General features: G+C 41.7%; 1 protein-coding gene across 1 annotated transcript; it reads right to left on the bottom strand.

Annotated features, from left to right (window-relative positions):
* Nucleotides 1-945: 945 nt before the first annotated feature.
* Nucleotides 946-6,530, bottom strand: TAF9B (TATA-box binding protein associated factor 9b). Its single transcript, XM_005284495.4, has 7 exons — nucleotides 6,381-6,530; nucleotides 6,053-6,134; nucleotides 4,308-4,444; nucleotides 4,092-4,226; nucleotides 2,969-3,050; nucleotides 2,065-2,178; nucleotides 946-1,297 (listed from the first exon to the last, which is right to left on the bottom strand). The coding sequence occupies exons 1-7, from the start codon at nucleotides 6,429-6,431 to the stop codon at nucleotides 1,134-1,136; spliced, it is 765 nt and encodes a 254-aa protein (XP_005284552.1). The 5' UTR covers nucleotides 6,432-6,530; the 3' UTR covers nucleotides 946-1,133.
* Nucleotides 6,531-16,800: the final 10,270 nt, after the last annotated feature.

Genomic DNA, 16,800 nt, shown 5'->3' with positions numbered 1-16,800 from the left:
ATCAACAGCAGTTGGTCTAATACAAGCTATTACCTTGGTTATCCTGAGAACCAATACAGCTACACCCCTGCCCATAGCTTAAGAGTAAGCAGTTGGACCATATTCCAGGAAAAAGGGGATCATTTATTTGAAATACTACCTCCTCTTTGCATAAAATAGTACGATCCAACAGTTTTTCAATGGCTATAGTGAATATTTTTCAAAGAAAGTTAATACTGACATGACACTTAATAAAACTATTTGCTCATCTGTTTTAAAGCAGAGGCTAAATTTGTTAGTCTGTCTCTTATCCCTACGTACATTAGGATCCTGTGAACAGCAGCGAAGTAGGTAGTTAAAAATCAAAGCCACTGACATTATGTACTTCCCTCCTCCCCCTTTTCATCCCCTGCCCATGATGTTCTAAATTCTTTGTAGCAACTCAACCTAGGGATCGCTGCAGACAAGCTTAATAGGCAGCTGCAGTTGAATGAGAGGATATCTAAAAAACAAATACACAATAAGGTAAATTATGGTATTCCAGATTTGGGGTGGCATGAAAACACTTCACCTAAAGAGACAGATTATTTACTTTAAAAGGAGACATATTAGGAGTAGCAGCTCAGGAGCAGAAAAAGAAGTTCTCAAGAACTAAACCAAGACTTTTTCTGGTTATTTAAAAATTGACACTAACTTCAAACCTAGTTTAAAAAAAAAAAAAGTCCTTTCAAATTCTACACCTACCTCTGATTCCTTTTAAAAAATTCTCTTAAGAGACAGTATAGTAAGAAAAGCATCTGGCAGAAACTGCACTCTGCAAAGCTTAAAGCATTTCTACTTGAATTAGAAGAAAGAGTCAAGAGGAGATGGAACAAAGTACATAACTATGGTACAAGACAGAAACCCTGAATAATAATGAACATCATGGTGAGTGAGCACCAAAAGAGATTTTGAATACAGACAAGGTTAAAAAACAGCTTTTATTGCAGCATCGTTCTCCTAGCAATATCATTCTTCTCCTGATTCCATTAACTCTGAATATTTACACATTTTCTGTCACAATTTGTGAACAACATTTTGGCAAGTTCCAACTCGGCATCAGACTCAATATGAATCACACCTCTGAAAAAGTATGGAGACTGGACTGAATCCCTTTACAAATTATCATAATCGTCATCATCTTCATGCTTCCTTTTCAATGGATTTGCCTCACTGGCTGCATTCTGTGATATCATATTTGTAGTAATCAGAATGTTTTTTGATCCAATTAATGAAGGATTAATCAGAACATTCTGAACTGTAGGTGTAGTAGGCGTTGCTGCATTTAAAAGGAAAAGAAAAAGTGTTTATTAGCTGCCAGTGTCACTATACAACTTCAGGTCCTGTATAGAAAGAGCATTTAGTGTTTCACGCTAATAAAAATATAGTTTCCAATTATAGGACATGTAATGTCCCAAAGTAGAAAGTTGTGCTGCATGCTAATATTCCTGTTTATTTTCAATAATGTTCACTGGAGTATCCAACACATAATTGTGGATTTGTCGCAAAGCTTAAATGAAAATTTGCTATATTGTTTCCTTCAGGTTTTGTTAGTATTAGTACTCTGGTTGCTTGTTTTTAAACAGGCTTAGTCCTTAAAGGAAGTTTTTGCTGTTTATGTTTGTTGAAGTAGGATCTATGACAATTTTACTGATAAAGAGATAATTAAGAGAATTTGTAATGGTTTAGTAGCAGAAAGTGAATCAATAGTCAAGTAAGATTAACAATGGCTTTGGTACATTTGTACTGGTTATATTAAGACTAAAGAATTGAAGACCAAAATAAAGTTGAAAAGGCAAGCTTAATTCTGGCATTTCATGGTGCGTGTGTGTGCGTGCGCGCGCCTAGGTTTTTAAAAGAGCACATGGAAGAAAAAAATTCCATCATATGGCATCACATTAACCACAGGGGTCATTAATAGGGTTAGAACCTCTAGATCCACCATGCAGATCTCTTGCACCTCAATAAAAGAAAACGAAAATATGTGGTCTTTTTAAGAAGTGGTGTAGGTCTCAAGACATCAGTGTTTTGTAACTTATGTTATACCTGATTTGACTGTTGTCTGAGAGGATGGGATTTGTACAGTAAACCTTTGACCTGTCAGCGATACCGGAGTGCCAACTTTTGTTGAAACAGCTACTGTTTGTGCTGAAGGAGTTCCTGAAATACACAATGATTTCATTAGAGGACTCAGTGCAGGTAAATATACAACTCTTTATATTACATAAAATGTCTTCAAAAACTGAACTTGCTACTTTCATATAGAAAAGAGATAATTACTATTAAATAATATCAATATACATTGATATTTCAAACCTAGCTATGATCTAGATCCTAATGATGGCCAGATATTCAGAGTAAGCTGTGTGCAGCAGCATGCATACATTTGTGTATGAACACTAACAGTGAAACTCTCAGCTGGCCACAACACATGCACTCACAGAGGTAGACATGCACAGTTACATGTATATAAATGCACATGCCCAACTTAAATTCTGGTTCAAAATAGCTCAGTCAGTAAAAAATCTGTTTCAATCTATAGTTCAGGGTGTAAGTCCTCCTCAGAATGTAGTTTGCATTTTAAAAAAAGCCATTCAACTAGTGCATTTTTCTCTCCTGAAAAAGTTTCCATTTTATAGAACAGGTCAGAAATACAAGAATGGTATCATCATCCTAGATACTAAATAAAAATGGTCTAGCTTTGGTAATTTAGAGAGAAACTTATTTTCATTTAACTTCCATTGCACTTTTCTAAAAAGCCATTAGGTTGTTAGGATATCAAAGTTCATTGAAATGGTCAGTTGGATGTTATCTATTGTTCCTTAAAAACATACTCCAAGATGGTTTTTAACATGTAAGAATATTCTTCAAAATTCAGAACTGTTCCATAGGTTTCGAGTTTTTTCTAAGCAAGGTCAACATGGCAAACCATAACTGAGCTCTCTCTTACCTAACGTAGGCGTGCTAGGTCTACTACTTACAGCACCAACACTTAGTCGGGGTACTGTTATTCTTCCCGCAGAGGAAGAGACCTGTAGAGAGAGAATATATGCATTCAGATTAGAACCACCATTTCAGTGTTAAGAATCATTGATTATTTCTATGATCGCATATGTACGCTCTGCAACATGGAAGAGTAACAAAATATGAACCGGTGATCATGCACAGCCTATTGCAATGCAACACTTATGTCACAGAATTTACCCACTGGGACAGAGTTTCTCAAACTCCTCATACTGTGAGCTACATCCCAGCAGAAATGCCTTATGGAACCACTAATCCACCATGCTTATGCACAAAGTACAAAATCCCCGCCTTTTCAAAAACTTAAGCTGTTTGAGTTATACAAGTGTAAAAGAAATTACATTAAATATTTAATTTTAAACACACCACTTACAGACTAAGGCCTTCTAAACTTTGTTTTGGCTCAGGATGAAATTTGTTACCTGCATAGTGTTTACAAGGGAAGTGTTGCTACCGTTATAGCAGTGTTTTAATATTGTAGTAGCACTAACCAATCATTTATACTGAAACTGCATGGCTAGTTTTGAGTAATACAATAATTTTCAGTACTATTCACTGTATACGTCACCACAGATACTACTATTACATTAATAAGAAGCAATATAATTTATTTTGATTTGCTTAATCAGTATACTAAGCCCTTGCTTTGGCCTATGCAAAAAGAATCTAACCAAAGGAGAAGTCTTCACTTTAGCAATTTGTTTATCCAGGAAAGCTTTGTTCAGATTCTGTATCTAATTTTCAATGACTTTCTGCCTTTTACCCAATATTCCAGCTGAGCTGACTGAATGGTCCACCAGGATACACCTAACCTGAAATACTTTGTGCTAACCCTTAAACAACACAGCCTCTTTTACACACAATATTAAAAGGTAACTGGTAGAAAGAATATCTGCCAGAATTAATTTCAATATACTTTAGCACCCAGAGATCTCTACTAGTATGTGCACCTATGTTCGTACCTTGAGAAAAACTGAATAATTTGGGCATCACGTTTAATAAAATGTCATTATCAAACAAAAATCCCATTTGGCTCATAAAACTCTTACCTTTTTTTGCAAGGACTTAAGTCTGTAATTTGGAGCTGTTAAACAGTATCTATCAGGTGGCAGTCTGGGTCCAGAATACGGCTTTATCAATGGCAGTGGGGTCTGATTCTTTTGTCTTGCAATATCTAGCAAAAACTAGGGGGAGGAAAGGAGAAATAGTTATCAATACCCACGTTCTTTTATTATGTTACGATTCTCTGAATAAGCTTTACTTACATCTCTTGGGGGAGGAGAGGTAAATGACTGATCTGTTCGACACTGGATTGCTAGTCTCACATCATCTGCATCAACACTGGACTTCTTAGCATGACTTGAGTAAATTTTTGCATCTTCCAATATAGTAGTCACATACCCTTTGAAGAACAAAACAGAATATCTCCCCCTGAACATGTCTAAAAAAATAGCAACCTCTTTTCACAAAAATTTAGTAAAAGTTCATGTACTCTACATGTTTTCCAGAAGCTATGCAAGAAAATTATTTCCTGACACAAAATATCAATCTGTCTCATCACAATCAACAATACATTTATTAAGTGACAAAAATAAATCCTTAAATACCATCTAGTTTTATTTAGTTCCTCTTTTCCTTCAAAAAGTTTTTTAAAACAATTGTGCTTACTGAAAGGCTAATAGCAATGACTTGTACAAGACAGTACATGTTTTTCTATCAAACATTGGTTTATGTACATGAAGCCTCGCATGCAATATAGCTCCCACTTGTGCCACAGTTCAGGTCATCTCATCAGCAACATCTGCAAATTGTGCCAAATAACGTGGTGGATTTTTAATATATATATATTTTTTTAAATGGCAGTGGACTCATTTTTACTTTTGTTCTCATGTTAAGATTGGAGCCAAAAATTCCACAGGTGAAAATGTACAGCAGCAACACACTGCACCACAAATCTTCTAAACATCCCCCCCCTTTTTTTTCCGTGACATACGTTGGAGAGTTAGGAATACGGAAACTGCCACAGCGGATCAGACCAGCAGTCCACCTAGCCCAGTATTTTGTCTACAAGTGTCCAGAATCAGATGCTTCAGACAATGACATAAAATCATCCTGACGGGGGGGGGAAGAGATAGCTCAGTGGTTTGAGCATTGGTCTTCTAAACCGAGGGTTGTGAATTCAATCGTTGAGGAGGCCACTTAGAAATCTGGGGCAAAATCAGTACTTGGTCCTGCTAGTGAAGGCAAGGGGCTGGACTCAATGACCTTTCAGGGTCCCGTCTAGCTCTATGAGATAGATATATCGCCATTAAATATATATATATATATATATATATATCTGCTAATCAGAAATTGATTTAAACCCTGAAAAACAAGGTTTACTACTGTTTCCTAAAGTTTTATTGTCATTACTGATAACTCTGGATATTCTTTCTATCCCTATAAATATCCAATCACCTTCTGAATCTTGATAAGTTCTTGACCACAATGATCTCCCATGGCAATTAATTCTACAACTTAATTACAAGTCATGTGCAAACATCTTTTCTTTTATTGTTTTCAACTTTCCACTTTTTAATTTATCATAGAATATCAGGGTTGGAAGGGACCTTGGGAGGTCATCTAGTCCAACCCCCTGCTCGAAACAGGACCAATCCCCAGACAGTTTTTTACCCCAGTTCCCTAAATAGCCCCCTCAAGGATTGAACTCACAACCCTGGGTTTAACAGGCCAATGCAATTTAATTGAACATCCACTTATTCTCCTATGCTAAGACACACAGACAGGCACTCCTGAACTTCCTTCTCTATACCATTCATTACTATACATACTTAAACAGTCCTTCTTATTGGTCTCGTTTTCCCAGGCCTTTGATCATCCTAACTGACTTTCTCCAAAGCCCCTCCACTTCTGCAATAGCCTGTGTGAGAGGTGCCCAGTACCGCCTAGGGGAGGTCACACCTGGAAAGGCAACGTAGCATGTTCTGTATTTAGCACGTTGACAACTTACTGTACGCGAATTCCAACATCTGATTGATAACGCGGGGTTCATACTCCGTGATCCCCATGTCCTTCAGGATCTGGGCCATAACCTGCGATTGGGAAGAGAAACACAGCGTGAGTCCATCAGATCAGGTGCTAACCTCCCCCTGCCAAGAGCGCAAGGGGCTGGGCACACACTGCTTCGGGGCTAGCGCCCCAGCTTCTCAGCGATCCTTCGCCTGAGCAGCAGCCGAGCACAGGACCCGGCCGACCGCAGCGAGGACACCCCAAAGCCGCCCCGCCGAGCCCTCCACCCAGCCCGGTCCGCGACGCCCCCACTAGGAGCCCCCAGCTACCTGAGCATCCTTAGGCGCGCTCTTGGGAGATGCCATCTTGCTTTGCTCCATTGCTTCCGGTCAGCTGACCTGCTTATTTCCGGGGCTGCCGCGTGAAGAACCGCCCTCCCTCCCCCTCTAGGTGTGCTACTGAACATGCGCAAGCGCCTCCGCACGTTCCTGTTGGGCATGCGCCGTGGAGCGTCAGGGCTGCAGTAGAACCTGCCTTTCGGCGGTGCGCTGGCGGCTGCGCGTCCCTGGGCGCGCGGTACAGCCAGAAGCCGTGAGGCCGCGGCTCTGTAGGAGCGCCAGGACCCAGCTCCCGGGGTGCAGCGCGAGCGCGAGGGTCCAGCCCTGGTGGCGCGCCGGGCTCTGCCGCGGGGGATGCCCCAGGGCGGGCTGAGGGCTCAGGCGGGGAACCCCGAGTGCTCGGCTTCGGAAGGAGCCTGGTGGCTGTTTGTAAAGCCAGTCTCATGGTTTCGAGTCACTCGTGACTTTTTTATTGCTGCAGTTGGGCGCTAGTGTTGGCGACCCCAACTGTATAAAAATAACGAGTGGGACCCTCCAAATCGTACTTAAAAATTAGTAAACGAAGGCTTCATTTGATTTGCCTAATGGTGTCTGAGCCTTTGGCCTGCTCTTGTGTCACATATTCATGTTTTTCTAATAAGGAAAGCTGAGATCCTCACCTAATCACATGCCTCCAGGAGCTGGGGCTTTCAGAAATATATCAACAATCATACAGTTTGTGATAAAAGCACAAGAGTTGGCAGTGCTAGATGACATGAGTTTGGGGGAGCGAGAAGAGGGGCAGGATTCCTACCAAGCAATGAGATGTTTGTACAGACTGTTGTGGGAGAAAATAAAACTGAGCAGGGGTCTGCAAAATAAATAAAACCACAAATAAATGCTTGCCTTCCTTCGTTCTTTTCTCCCACACATGCAAAAGGCAAATATGTTGACATAAGAATGGCCATGCTGGGTCAGACCAAAGGTCCATCTAGTCCGACAGTGGCCAATGCCAGGTGCCAAATGAACAGAACAGGTAATCATAAGTGAGCCATCCCCTGTCGCCCATTCCCAGCTTCTGGTAAATTTGCTAGAAAATAGGCAAAAGTATCATAAAATGGAACAGACAACAGTGATGAATGAAATTCTAAAAGAGAAATTGGGCAAATGTTAAATATGGACCAGGCAAGGGCAATTAATAAGCATTCACTTGAAAAATTAGAAGTTAGGCAAAAAGTGATTTTTTAAAAAAATGTATTCCTATCAGCAAGGGCAATTGTTCAGAAAATTAAGACAAATAAAAAACGATCTTGAGCTAACATGAGATGTCTGCCACCAGCCTGATCACTCTGTGTGTATGGTGTATCTCTAGCCATTGCCTTTTGGCTTTCTCTTTATAGGTCCAAATCTTGCAACTTGATGTGTGTAGGTTTGTGTGGATTCACTTACCTTAGGTACTGATCCATCAAATACTTATACATATGCATAAGTTTATGCACAAGAGTAGTCTTGTTGACTTCAGTGGAACCACTCACACATGCAAAGTGAAACATGTTTACAGGATTGAGAATGTTTAGGGCACTTACACATTTTTGCTTTTGGGCCTGATTCAGTAGGAACTATGGACCAAGTTTCACCACCATCTTGGGAAGGTTACCAATGCCTGACAGAGCCTCTCTGGAGGCATGGGGGCAGAATGGGACCATGTAGACTTTGTCCTCCCTTCTCTACATTACTGTTGAAAGTAGGAGGGAAGGGGAAAATCATTGGGGCTCAGAGGGGAAGTGACTGGGGGCGGGGGGAGGTTGCTACTCCAAGTCACTGTCAAGAGGCAGTGCAATTTGGGGCAGGACCATCTGTGGATGATTCAAGATGGAATAAGTGAGGTCCATGATCAGTCTGGGCTGTTGTGGAGCCACCCATTCAAGGTGGTGTGGGGATGGGCTGCCCCGGGACAATTTAGGGGCATGTAGTCACTGTGGGTCAAACTCCATTAACCCCTCTATCTACGTCCCAGAACTCTGACACCAGCATTACTATGAAAGGACTGCGAGCTGGAAGAACATTGTGCAAACAAGCACAGAATTACTTATATTTTTAAAAACACATTGTTATTCTGCGGAAGCAGGGAGACGCTTGTAGAAGATAGTGGGCAGCTTCCTTCCTTTCAGGCTAAATGTGGGAACAATTAAATACCCTTTAGTTTAGAAATAGTTGAAACAATAGTTGCCAGTGCCTAAAGCATAGGTTGCATTTAAGGCCATTCAGGAATCTGAACTAACTGTGTTGGCAGAGGAGTTTCACTAGGGTCTGAATGTAAGTACAGGGCAGGGGATTGAATTGATTACATCTGTGTGTTTGTGATAGAAGGCAGAAGCACCACAGGAGCATGCAAGGAAGCCTTAGACAAAGCCAGAGAAGCGCTCATACTTGACCCTGAGAAAAGCCTAGAGGGGGAATTTTTGGGTGGAGTGCTGGCTGGAAAGGGGGTTGGACCTGTGAGGAAATAAACTGTCTCCTGCCATTTGATTTCTACTATGGTCAGGGAAACAACGACATACATGACACTTTCATCAGTTTCTCCTAATGACAACAACCCACTAAACCCCAATTTTAGTTAACCACTCAGGTCAAAAGGGGTAGCAATATTTCCCTACAAAACTATGATTTGCGGCTCCAAACTTTTCCTATCTGACAGCCTGGCCAGGAACCCAAGTCCCACACCTAATATGCAGGCAATAGAGAAGACTGCCACCCTCTTCTCTTGCTATGGAGTCAGGCTCTGTGGCAATGACAAATCCTAGCATGCCTGTTCCATTATTAGCTCAGTGGATTTAAGCGGAGCAGGCAGCTCTCTATTAAAGATGAGGGACGCCATGCACACCATTGTGGCGCTCTGCACAGGGCCACCTCTCTCACAGAATTTGTAGACCCTTAATTTTATTAATTACTTAATTACTCATGTATTAATTTAACAAGAAAGCAAGCAAGAACCACCATTATTTATCTTATAATTTTCCATGAAAGTCACCTTTACCACTTACATTATGTACAAGCTGTGGAAAACGATCTGAGTGGTACAAAAAGAGAGGCTGTATCCTGGAGACAGCATGAATATTGTATAATGTAGCTCTTGCTGTCTGTTCATTTATACACTAAAGCAAACGTGTGTGAAATTTAGAGGCCCACAGCACAAGTTGAAGCCGCAGTCTCCTGGGAAGCATAGATAATGGTGCTGAACAGGAAGAAGGGTTGGGGACATATTTCCCCTAAATGGAATGCATTATCAATTTCCCCCTTTCAGCGTGCTTTTTTCTTTACTTTGAGGAAGACATTTTCCTATTAGACGACTGGCTGAATGTCTCATTTCTGTACTCTCTTAAGTACTTATTTGACCCCATTACTGTAGCATCTGAGCAACTCACAACAGCCCTATAAGGTAGGGAAGTACTATTATCCCCATATCTGGGGAATAACTGGCTGGCTATGCAGTAGTACTGCAGAAAAGGATCTGGGGGTTAGAGTGGATCACAATTGGAATATGACACAACCATGTGATGCAACTACGAAAAAGGCTAGTATCATTTTGGGTTGTATTAACAGACGTATGATAACACAGGGGAGGTAATTGTCCCAGTCTGTTCAGCATTGATGAGGCCTCAGTTGAAATACTCTTGGACCACAGCTCAGAGAGCCATACTACAGTATCTCCAGTTCTGGGCACCACACTTTAGGCAACGTGGCCAAATTGGAGAGAGCCCGGGGAGAGCAACAAAAATGATAAAAAAGTGAGGGTGGACCTATTAACTATCTTCACCTATGTTAAGGGCTGTTGTAAAGAGGACAGTGATCAATTATTCTCCACAGCACTGAATGCAGGACAAAAAGTAATCAGTTTAATCTGCAGTGAAGTAGATTTAGGTTAGAGTTTTAGGAAAAACTTTCTAACTTTAAGGCTAGTTAAGTATTGGAATAGGCTTCTGAGGGAGGTAGTTGAATCCCTGTGACTGGAGTTTTTTTTTTTTAAGAACAAGTTAGACAAACAGCTGTCTGGGAAAGTCTAGGTTTACTCTGCTGTATCTCAGCACAGGAACTGGATTAATTGACCTTACAAGGTCCCTTCCAGCCTTATGATTCTTACAGAGGGGCATGAGGCACAGACAAACTAGTTAACCAGCCTGAGGTCACACAGGCTAGCCTGTAGCCAGGCAAGGACTTGAACACAGTTGGTCTCCACTGTTCCAGGTGAGCATATTAACCACTGGATCACTTGTCTTCACTGCGTTACAGCAGTACATGATATTTCATTACTAGTACTGGCGACAGCTGTAAATGTTGAAATTAAACATTGAGGGGTGTTTATTTGTAACAACTATATAGGAGAAAATGCAGCTGTACTGAAGGCATTGCTTTACATTTTTGTGTTCATAATCTCACGACACGAGTATTAGCAGCAAAAGCCACATCCTGATCTTATTGCTGTTACCCTCATCCTCTTTTTCCCCTCCCAGCCAGTGTTTGAAACCATCAACTCCCATTTACATCAATGTAACAACTCCCAATTATTTCAGGGGAAGCAGGATTAAGCCCATAGGCCTTGGCTACACTGGCAATTCACAGCGCTGCACTTGCTGCGCTCAGGGGTGTGAAACCCCTCCCCCCCCGAGCGCAGCGCTGTAAAGCGCCAGTGTAATCAGCGCCTGCAGCGCTGCACGCTCACTCGCCGTGCTGCAAGCTATTCCCCTCGGAGAGGTGGAGTACTTGCAGCGCTGCGAGAGAGCTCTCGCAGCGCTGAATCCGCGAGTGTAGCCAAGGCCTAAGTTCCTGATCGTGCAAACTGATCTGCAGTTAGATCCCTGGGCTCATGTCATTTCATCCTCTGCACTAGCTGAAAGCAGCCTTACACTGTTCTGCCTTGATGAGAGTTTTTTGCTATGGAATGTATTCTTGACATTGAAAACCAAGTTAAAGCAAGGAACTGAACTGCAGAGAATGTGGATTAGCATGTACATTGCTGAAGAAATCCTTGGAAGGTAGAGAGGAAGGAATTTAAGTTATCATCAAGAGTCAAAAGACTCAGGTGTGGTCATCATTTTAATTTCAATGCAAAACAAATGTTCTCATATGTGCTAATGATGTGTGACTTTTCAAAGCATGGAAACAACCACCTGATGAGCAACCACACCAATGCAGCTCTACTATCCATCTGGCTCTCCCATCACCTCCTTAACCTCTTACAGACACTCCTCCACTGGAGCTCCAAGGAGGGAGGAGTGCTCCATGCCCAGATTTTTGCATGGAAATCAGCATGGGAGATGGTACAACTGGGAGTTGTTGTTTTAAGTTTGTCAGTGAAAATGTCTATCAGTATCTGTCCTCTGCATCAGTGGTGCAAGTAGGAATAATTTCTTGATGGTACTGCACTCATGGGAGGGACACAAGGAGGGGTACATGACCTCCCCTCCTTCATGTGACTCCTCCCCGCCCCGCCCTCAGCCCAGGGCCCCCACGCTCTCCCCAACCCCCCTGCTTAACTACTCACTTTCCCCCTACATATGTAGTATTCAGTCAGTTTATATGGAATATGGGAGTTGGGTGAGGAGCCATTTCAGCATATGTATGACTTATTAAAAGACAAATTTTAAGTAGAACTGTATCCTAAACTGCTTTATGGTATTGTACCCAATCATTGCATTTCAATGGGGGATTCAACTTCCTTTATAAGAACAGATTCCTGAAACTCTTACCAGTCCACAAAAGTGGTCCATAGGCATGCAAATAGTCCCATTGTCTTCAATGGGATTGATCAAATGATTAAGGGTTTTCAGAGTTAGTTTCCAAGTCTGGAAATTGTTCTGGATGAAACTGACAACGCCTCAGCTGTCAGCTCAGAAGGAGTTTCTTTCAAATAAAGGTGGGCAGATGTGTGATAAGTCCTATCTCCATTGCTAAGATGACGAACATATTTTCAGCAAAGTTCTTGGCAGATTCTTGAGGCAGCTGGTTTAAGGCCATCAGTGTCTGGCATTATAATCTTTACTTATAGTTCTCTCACCCACAAAGCTGGAAAATGAGGCATTTGTTTTCTATGTTTTGCTGCTCCAGTTCCAGTTAACAAAATGCATGTTAGACTAGTTTGGCTGCAAAGAAGAATGGATGTCATGGATAATTCAGACCAATGGAGAGAAACAGAATAAAAAAGACTGTTTAAATGCCTTCCGTCTCCCCCACTTCCCCGCTCCCCTCTTGAAGACTCCTCAACAATGTAACAGCACAACACATATGCTAACAAACTTAAACAAAGGCTTTGTTTAAGTTTGTTAGCATATGTATTTTGCTGTTAAAGCCATTTAAAGAATTAATGCCCTCCCTAGCCGCGTTCTGCTCCTGGGGGGGAAGGGGAGGAAGCTAGCCCCAAGTCTTTCTGGTACCCTGTACCTGCTAAAAATCTCTTGCCGGTACTGCATACTAAAGGGTACCACCCTACTTGCACTCCTTCCTCTGCTTGTCCTATAGGGGTAAGGGCACTGCCGTCTAGTCTCATGTGGGGCACAAGAAGTTCCAGAGCGAGCCCAGTATCCAATACATGCCAGCATTAATTCTGGATGAAAAGAGAATGCAGCTGCTGAGATTCTTTGGGTTGCTGCATTATATCATTATAGTCCAAGAAATTTAAATTTTATGAGTCTTAGTATATTACACAAAAACATCCTGCTAGGATGAGAGGAAAGACAACAAAGGCTATAGACAACAAAATGAAATTCAACAAAGACAAATGTAAGGTGTTACACTTAGGGAAGAAAAACCAAATGCATAAATACATACTGGGGGATAACTGGCTTGGTAGCAGCACTGCTGAGAAAGATCTAGGAATTGTGGTGGATCACAACCTCAACATGAGTCAGCAATGCGATGCTGTTGCCAAAAAAGCACATGCAATTTTAGGTTGCATTAACAGAGGCATAGCATGCAGGTCACGGAAAATGATAGTACCACACTACAGGTCGTTGATTAGGCCTCAGCTGGAGTAGCGTGTCCAGTTTTGGTTACCAATGTATCGAAAAGATGTGGAGAAACTGGAAAGGTTGATCAAAGGGATGATCATAAGGCAAACCATATGAACAAAGGCTGAAGGAACTGGGTATGTTTAGTTTGGAAAAGAAGAGTTTAAGGGGGGACATGATAGTGATCTTCAAGTACTTGAAAGGCTGCCATAAAAAAGATGGAGAAAAGTTGTTCTCTCTTGCCACAGGGGGCAGGACAAGAGGCAATGGGTTCAAACTACAGCATTAGAGATTTAGATTAAATCTCAGGCAAAACTTCTTAACAGTAAGACAATGGAACAGACTGCCAAGGGAAGGCATGGAACTGCCGTCACTGGAGGCTTTTAAAAGGAGTCTGGATAGCCATCTGTCTTGGATGGTTTAGGCACAACAAATCCTGCATCTTGGTAGGGGGTTAGACTAGCTGATCCCTGTGATCCCTTCTGACCCTATGATTCTAAAGGTTAATCCCAGACACTGAACTAAACCAGCATGTTTCTGGCAGGAAAGGGGGATCTATTCTACCAAAAACGGAGCAGTTTTTACATGGCCTCAGACAATGGATTAAATCAAAAGCAGACAAAATCAGGGCATCTGCCATGTTGCCATTGACTCCTGACATACTGTATAAGGAGGCAGGGCTGGCTCCAGGCATCAGCGCAGGAAGCAGGTGCTTGGGGCAGCCAATGGAAAGGGGCGGCACGTCTGGGTCTTCGGCGGCAATTTAGTGACGGGTCCCTCAGTCCCTCTCAGGGAGAAGGACCCACCGCCGAAGAATGAAGTGGCACAGTAGAGCAGCTGCCGAAGTGCCGCCGATCGCAGCTTTATCTTTTTTTTTTTTTTTCGCTGCTTGGGGCGGCAAAAAAGCTGGAGCCGGCCCTATAAGAAGGAAATATATTGCTGACAGCTTATGAGCAAGGACTGATAGCATGCATCTTGTACTGGTGAAATGGGTTACATTAACAACCCTGGAAACTGAAGTCCTCTGTTAATCCAAAGACAGTGGGAGGGCAATTCTGTTATGGAAAGACAATTTTTAAACATTCACAATTAGTTCACTTTTCCATCAGCCTGGTTCCTCTCTGTGGAGACTAACAACTGGGACAGAGCTTGGGAATGTTTTTCACAATGTAGCTATTGGTCCACTGGGACAGAGACCACAAACTCCTTCTACATAAGCTTCCTAAGGCTTGATCTGGATTCAGACTGATTACCTAGAGAGGAAGGGTGGAGATTAGCCATTACCCACGCAGTCCTCCTTTTATAAATGAATGTGTTTGGCTAACTTGGAGGTACTGTAAGTATTGGAAGAAGAAAAGAACATTCTAAGTGTATAGCGCTGATCAGTTAGTGAACACTGTCCAGTCAGCACAACGCTACAGTCAAAAGTTCACTTTTTGGAACACAAGTTGTTCCTTGTCCAATAAGATGCTCCAGTCTTAGCAGTGTTGATAATGCTGCTTTGCGCAGGATTTAGGGTGGCTTGTTTTTAGAACTCCCATTCACATGAGGCTGTAGATGCAGCATAAGAAGTGAGGGCTTTGGGGACAGATTTTTAAAGGTGCCGAAAACCTAGTAGGGTTTTCAATAGTGCCCTGCCTAACACCCATTGATTTAAAAGGACATTTGGTGCCCAGACCCAGATCCTCAAAGCTATTTAGGCATCTAACTCCCATTGAAAGCAGTGGAAGTTAGGTGCCTATCTACACTTTTGAAAATCCCACAAGTTGCCTATATGCATCTGTAGGCACCTAAACTCCTGCTGAAGTCACACTGGAATGCTTCCTGTAAGCAAACCCACAGCTCTGCACTTTTAAGAAATGAGCCATGCTGGACATGCACCTTTCAACCCAAATACTGAACTATTAGTGCAGTACATTTCAATAGCCCACCTTGAATAGGTGTTAGGACAAGAACAAATAAAAAACAGCAAAACTATGAAGGAAATGAACATAACAGAGTTATTCTCTTCTGTGATCCCTGTTTCCTTGCTCACTGATCTTGAATTTACGGGGAATATAGGAGTTCCCTCAGATTACTCAGTGAAGCACCCTGTTTTCATATGGAGCGTACTATAGCTCTGATATTTAGCATAATGGCTCTCTTCTAGCTGTGAAGAATGAAATCCCTTTCAAAGTCTCCGTGAGTCAGCCGCTAATGGCTTCCTTTATGTTTTGTACAGCTCTACCAACACCTCCCCTCCCCAATCATTTAGTAAATAAATTACTGATCCTTTCTGAAGTTAAAAGTAAATCAAAGTGACACTGTCTCATTTTTTAAACTGATGTCCAAACAAATGTGTTTCCACCTAACTTGATTATCTTATTAAGACACGTTCAGTCCAGACCTCTCACCCTGCAGCATATGTTGTGGAGGAGATGTAGGGGAAAAGGCCCTAAATAAACATAGCAGTTCTATATACAGGCCAATGGAAAATTACATAATTATCCTGAGTGGTCATTAAGTTTCCAGTATCAAAGAGCTCTTTAACCTGCCTGTTAGCTACGACTACTTTCCACAAGTTAGGCTTCACTCTATTTTTCTCCCTAAATATTTAATGATGTGTCATTAACTGTATGTAGATGGAAGAGGAGGAAGATAGATTATTATAAAAGTCTGTGTAATGTCCATGCTCCACAGGAAGTGCACTAAAAGATCAAAGTACCCAAAATGCTCTCCTCAGAAATTGTGACACATGTCAGACGTCTACACTTGGCTGGGGACTTGCTAGTAAAAAGAACGTTTTGCTCAGATTCTGTGTCATTAAAATTGATGTTCCATATTGCAAATGAAGCTTATCTTCTCTCTGCCTCTGGCAAAGACCACCTGTAAATCCAACTGCTTTGGAGGGTTCTTTAGAAAGGAGCGCTTCTTTGTCAAGAAAGTGTCTGAACTTTTGTAACTTGCAAATTCTTAAATTCTGGCAAACTTTCGCAGAGGTAAACAATGCCTTTCTCAGTCCATGTCTCGCTGCCTGTTAAGATGGATTGTATCTATTTGCATCCACATTGGCTCCATCTTTCAAGAAATACCCTTGGTGGAATTGTCAAGATACAAATGCTATTTTGAAGCAGGGTAAAGCAAACAGTAAAAATGTACATTTTCAATTTTTTTTTTTAAATTCCAAAATGTTTGGTATAGTAAGCAATAGCCACTCTCTCGCAACAGACCAGTGGCTATTTCCATATTCAGTTATATCCAACCAATGTTTTGATGATAATTATTTTGAGTTTGTGTTTTAAAATTGATCTTTAAAGGAGATGACGAGGCGCCTGATATCACTCTGATGATATCAAATGATCTGCAGCCAACACTACCATTTCTTTTGAGACCAGACATGGATTCCTTCTCAAATTACAGCTATTTCCAAAATGATACAGACTACTATG

Source organism: Chrysemys picta, chromosome 9 (assembly GCF_011386835.1).
Source record: "Chrysemys picta bellii isolate R12L10 chromosome 9, ASM1138683v2, whole genome shotgun sequence".
Lineage (NCBI taxonomy): Eukaryota > Metazoa > Chordata > Testudines > Emydidae > Chrysemys > Chrysemys picta.
This window is presented reverse-complemented; position numbering and strand designations above follow the sequence as displayed.

What these genes read in the sequence shown, in the direction of transcription:
- TAF9B (XM_005284495.4), bottom strand. Translation starts at nt 6,431, where the DNA reads ATGGAGCAAAGCAAGATGGCATCTCCCAAGAGCGCGCCTAAGGATGCT. An exon ending in TTAAGTCCTTGCAAAAAAAG is followed by an intron (nt 3,051 to 4,091) that starts GTAAGAGTTTTA and finishes CTCTCTCTACAG; the next exon opens with GTCTCTTCCTCTGCGGGAAG. An exon ending in TCAGACAACAGTCAAATCAG is followed by an intron (nt 1,298 to 2,064) that starts GTATAACATAAG and finishes TTTTAAATGCAG; the next exon opens with CAACGCCTACTACACCTACA.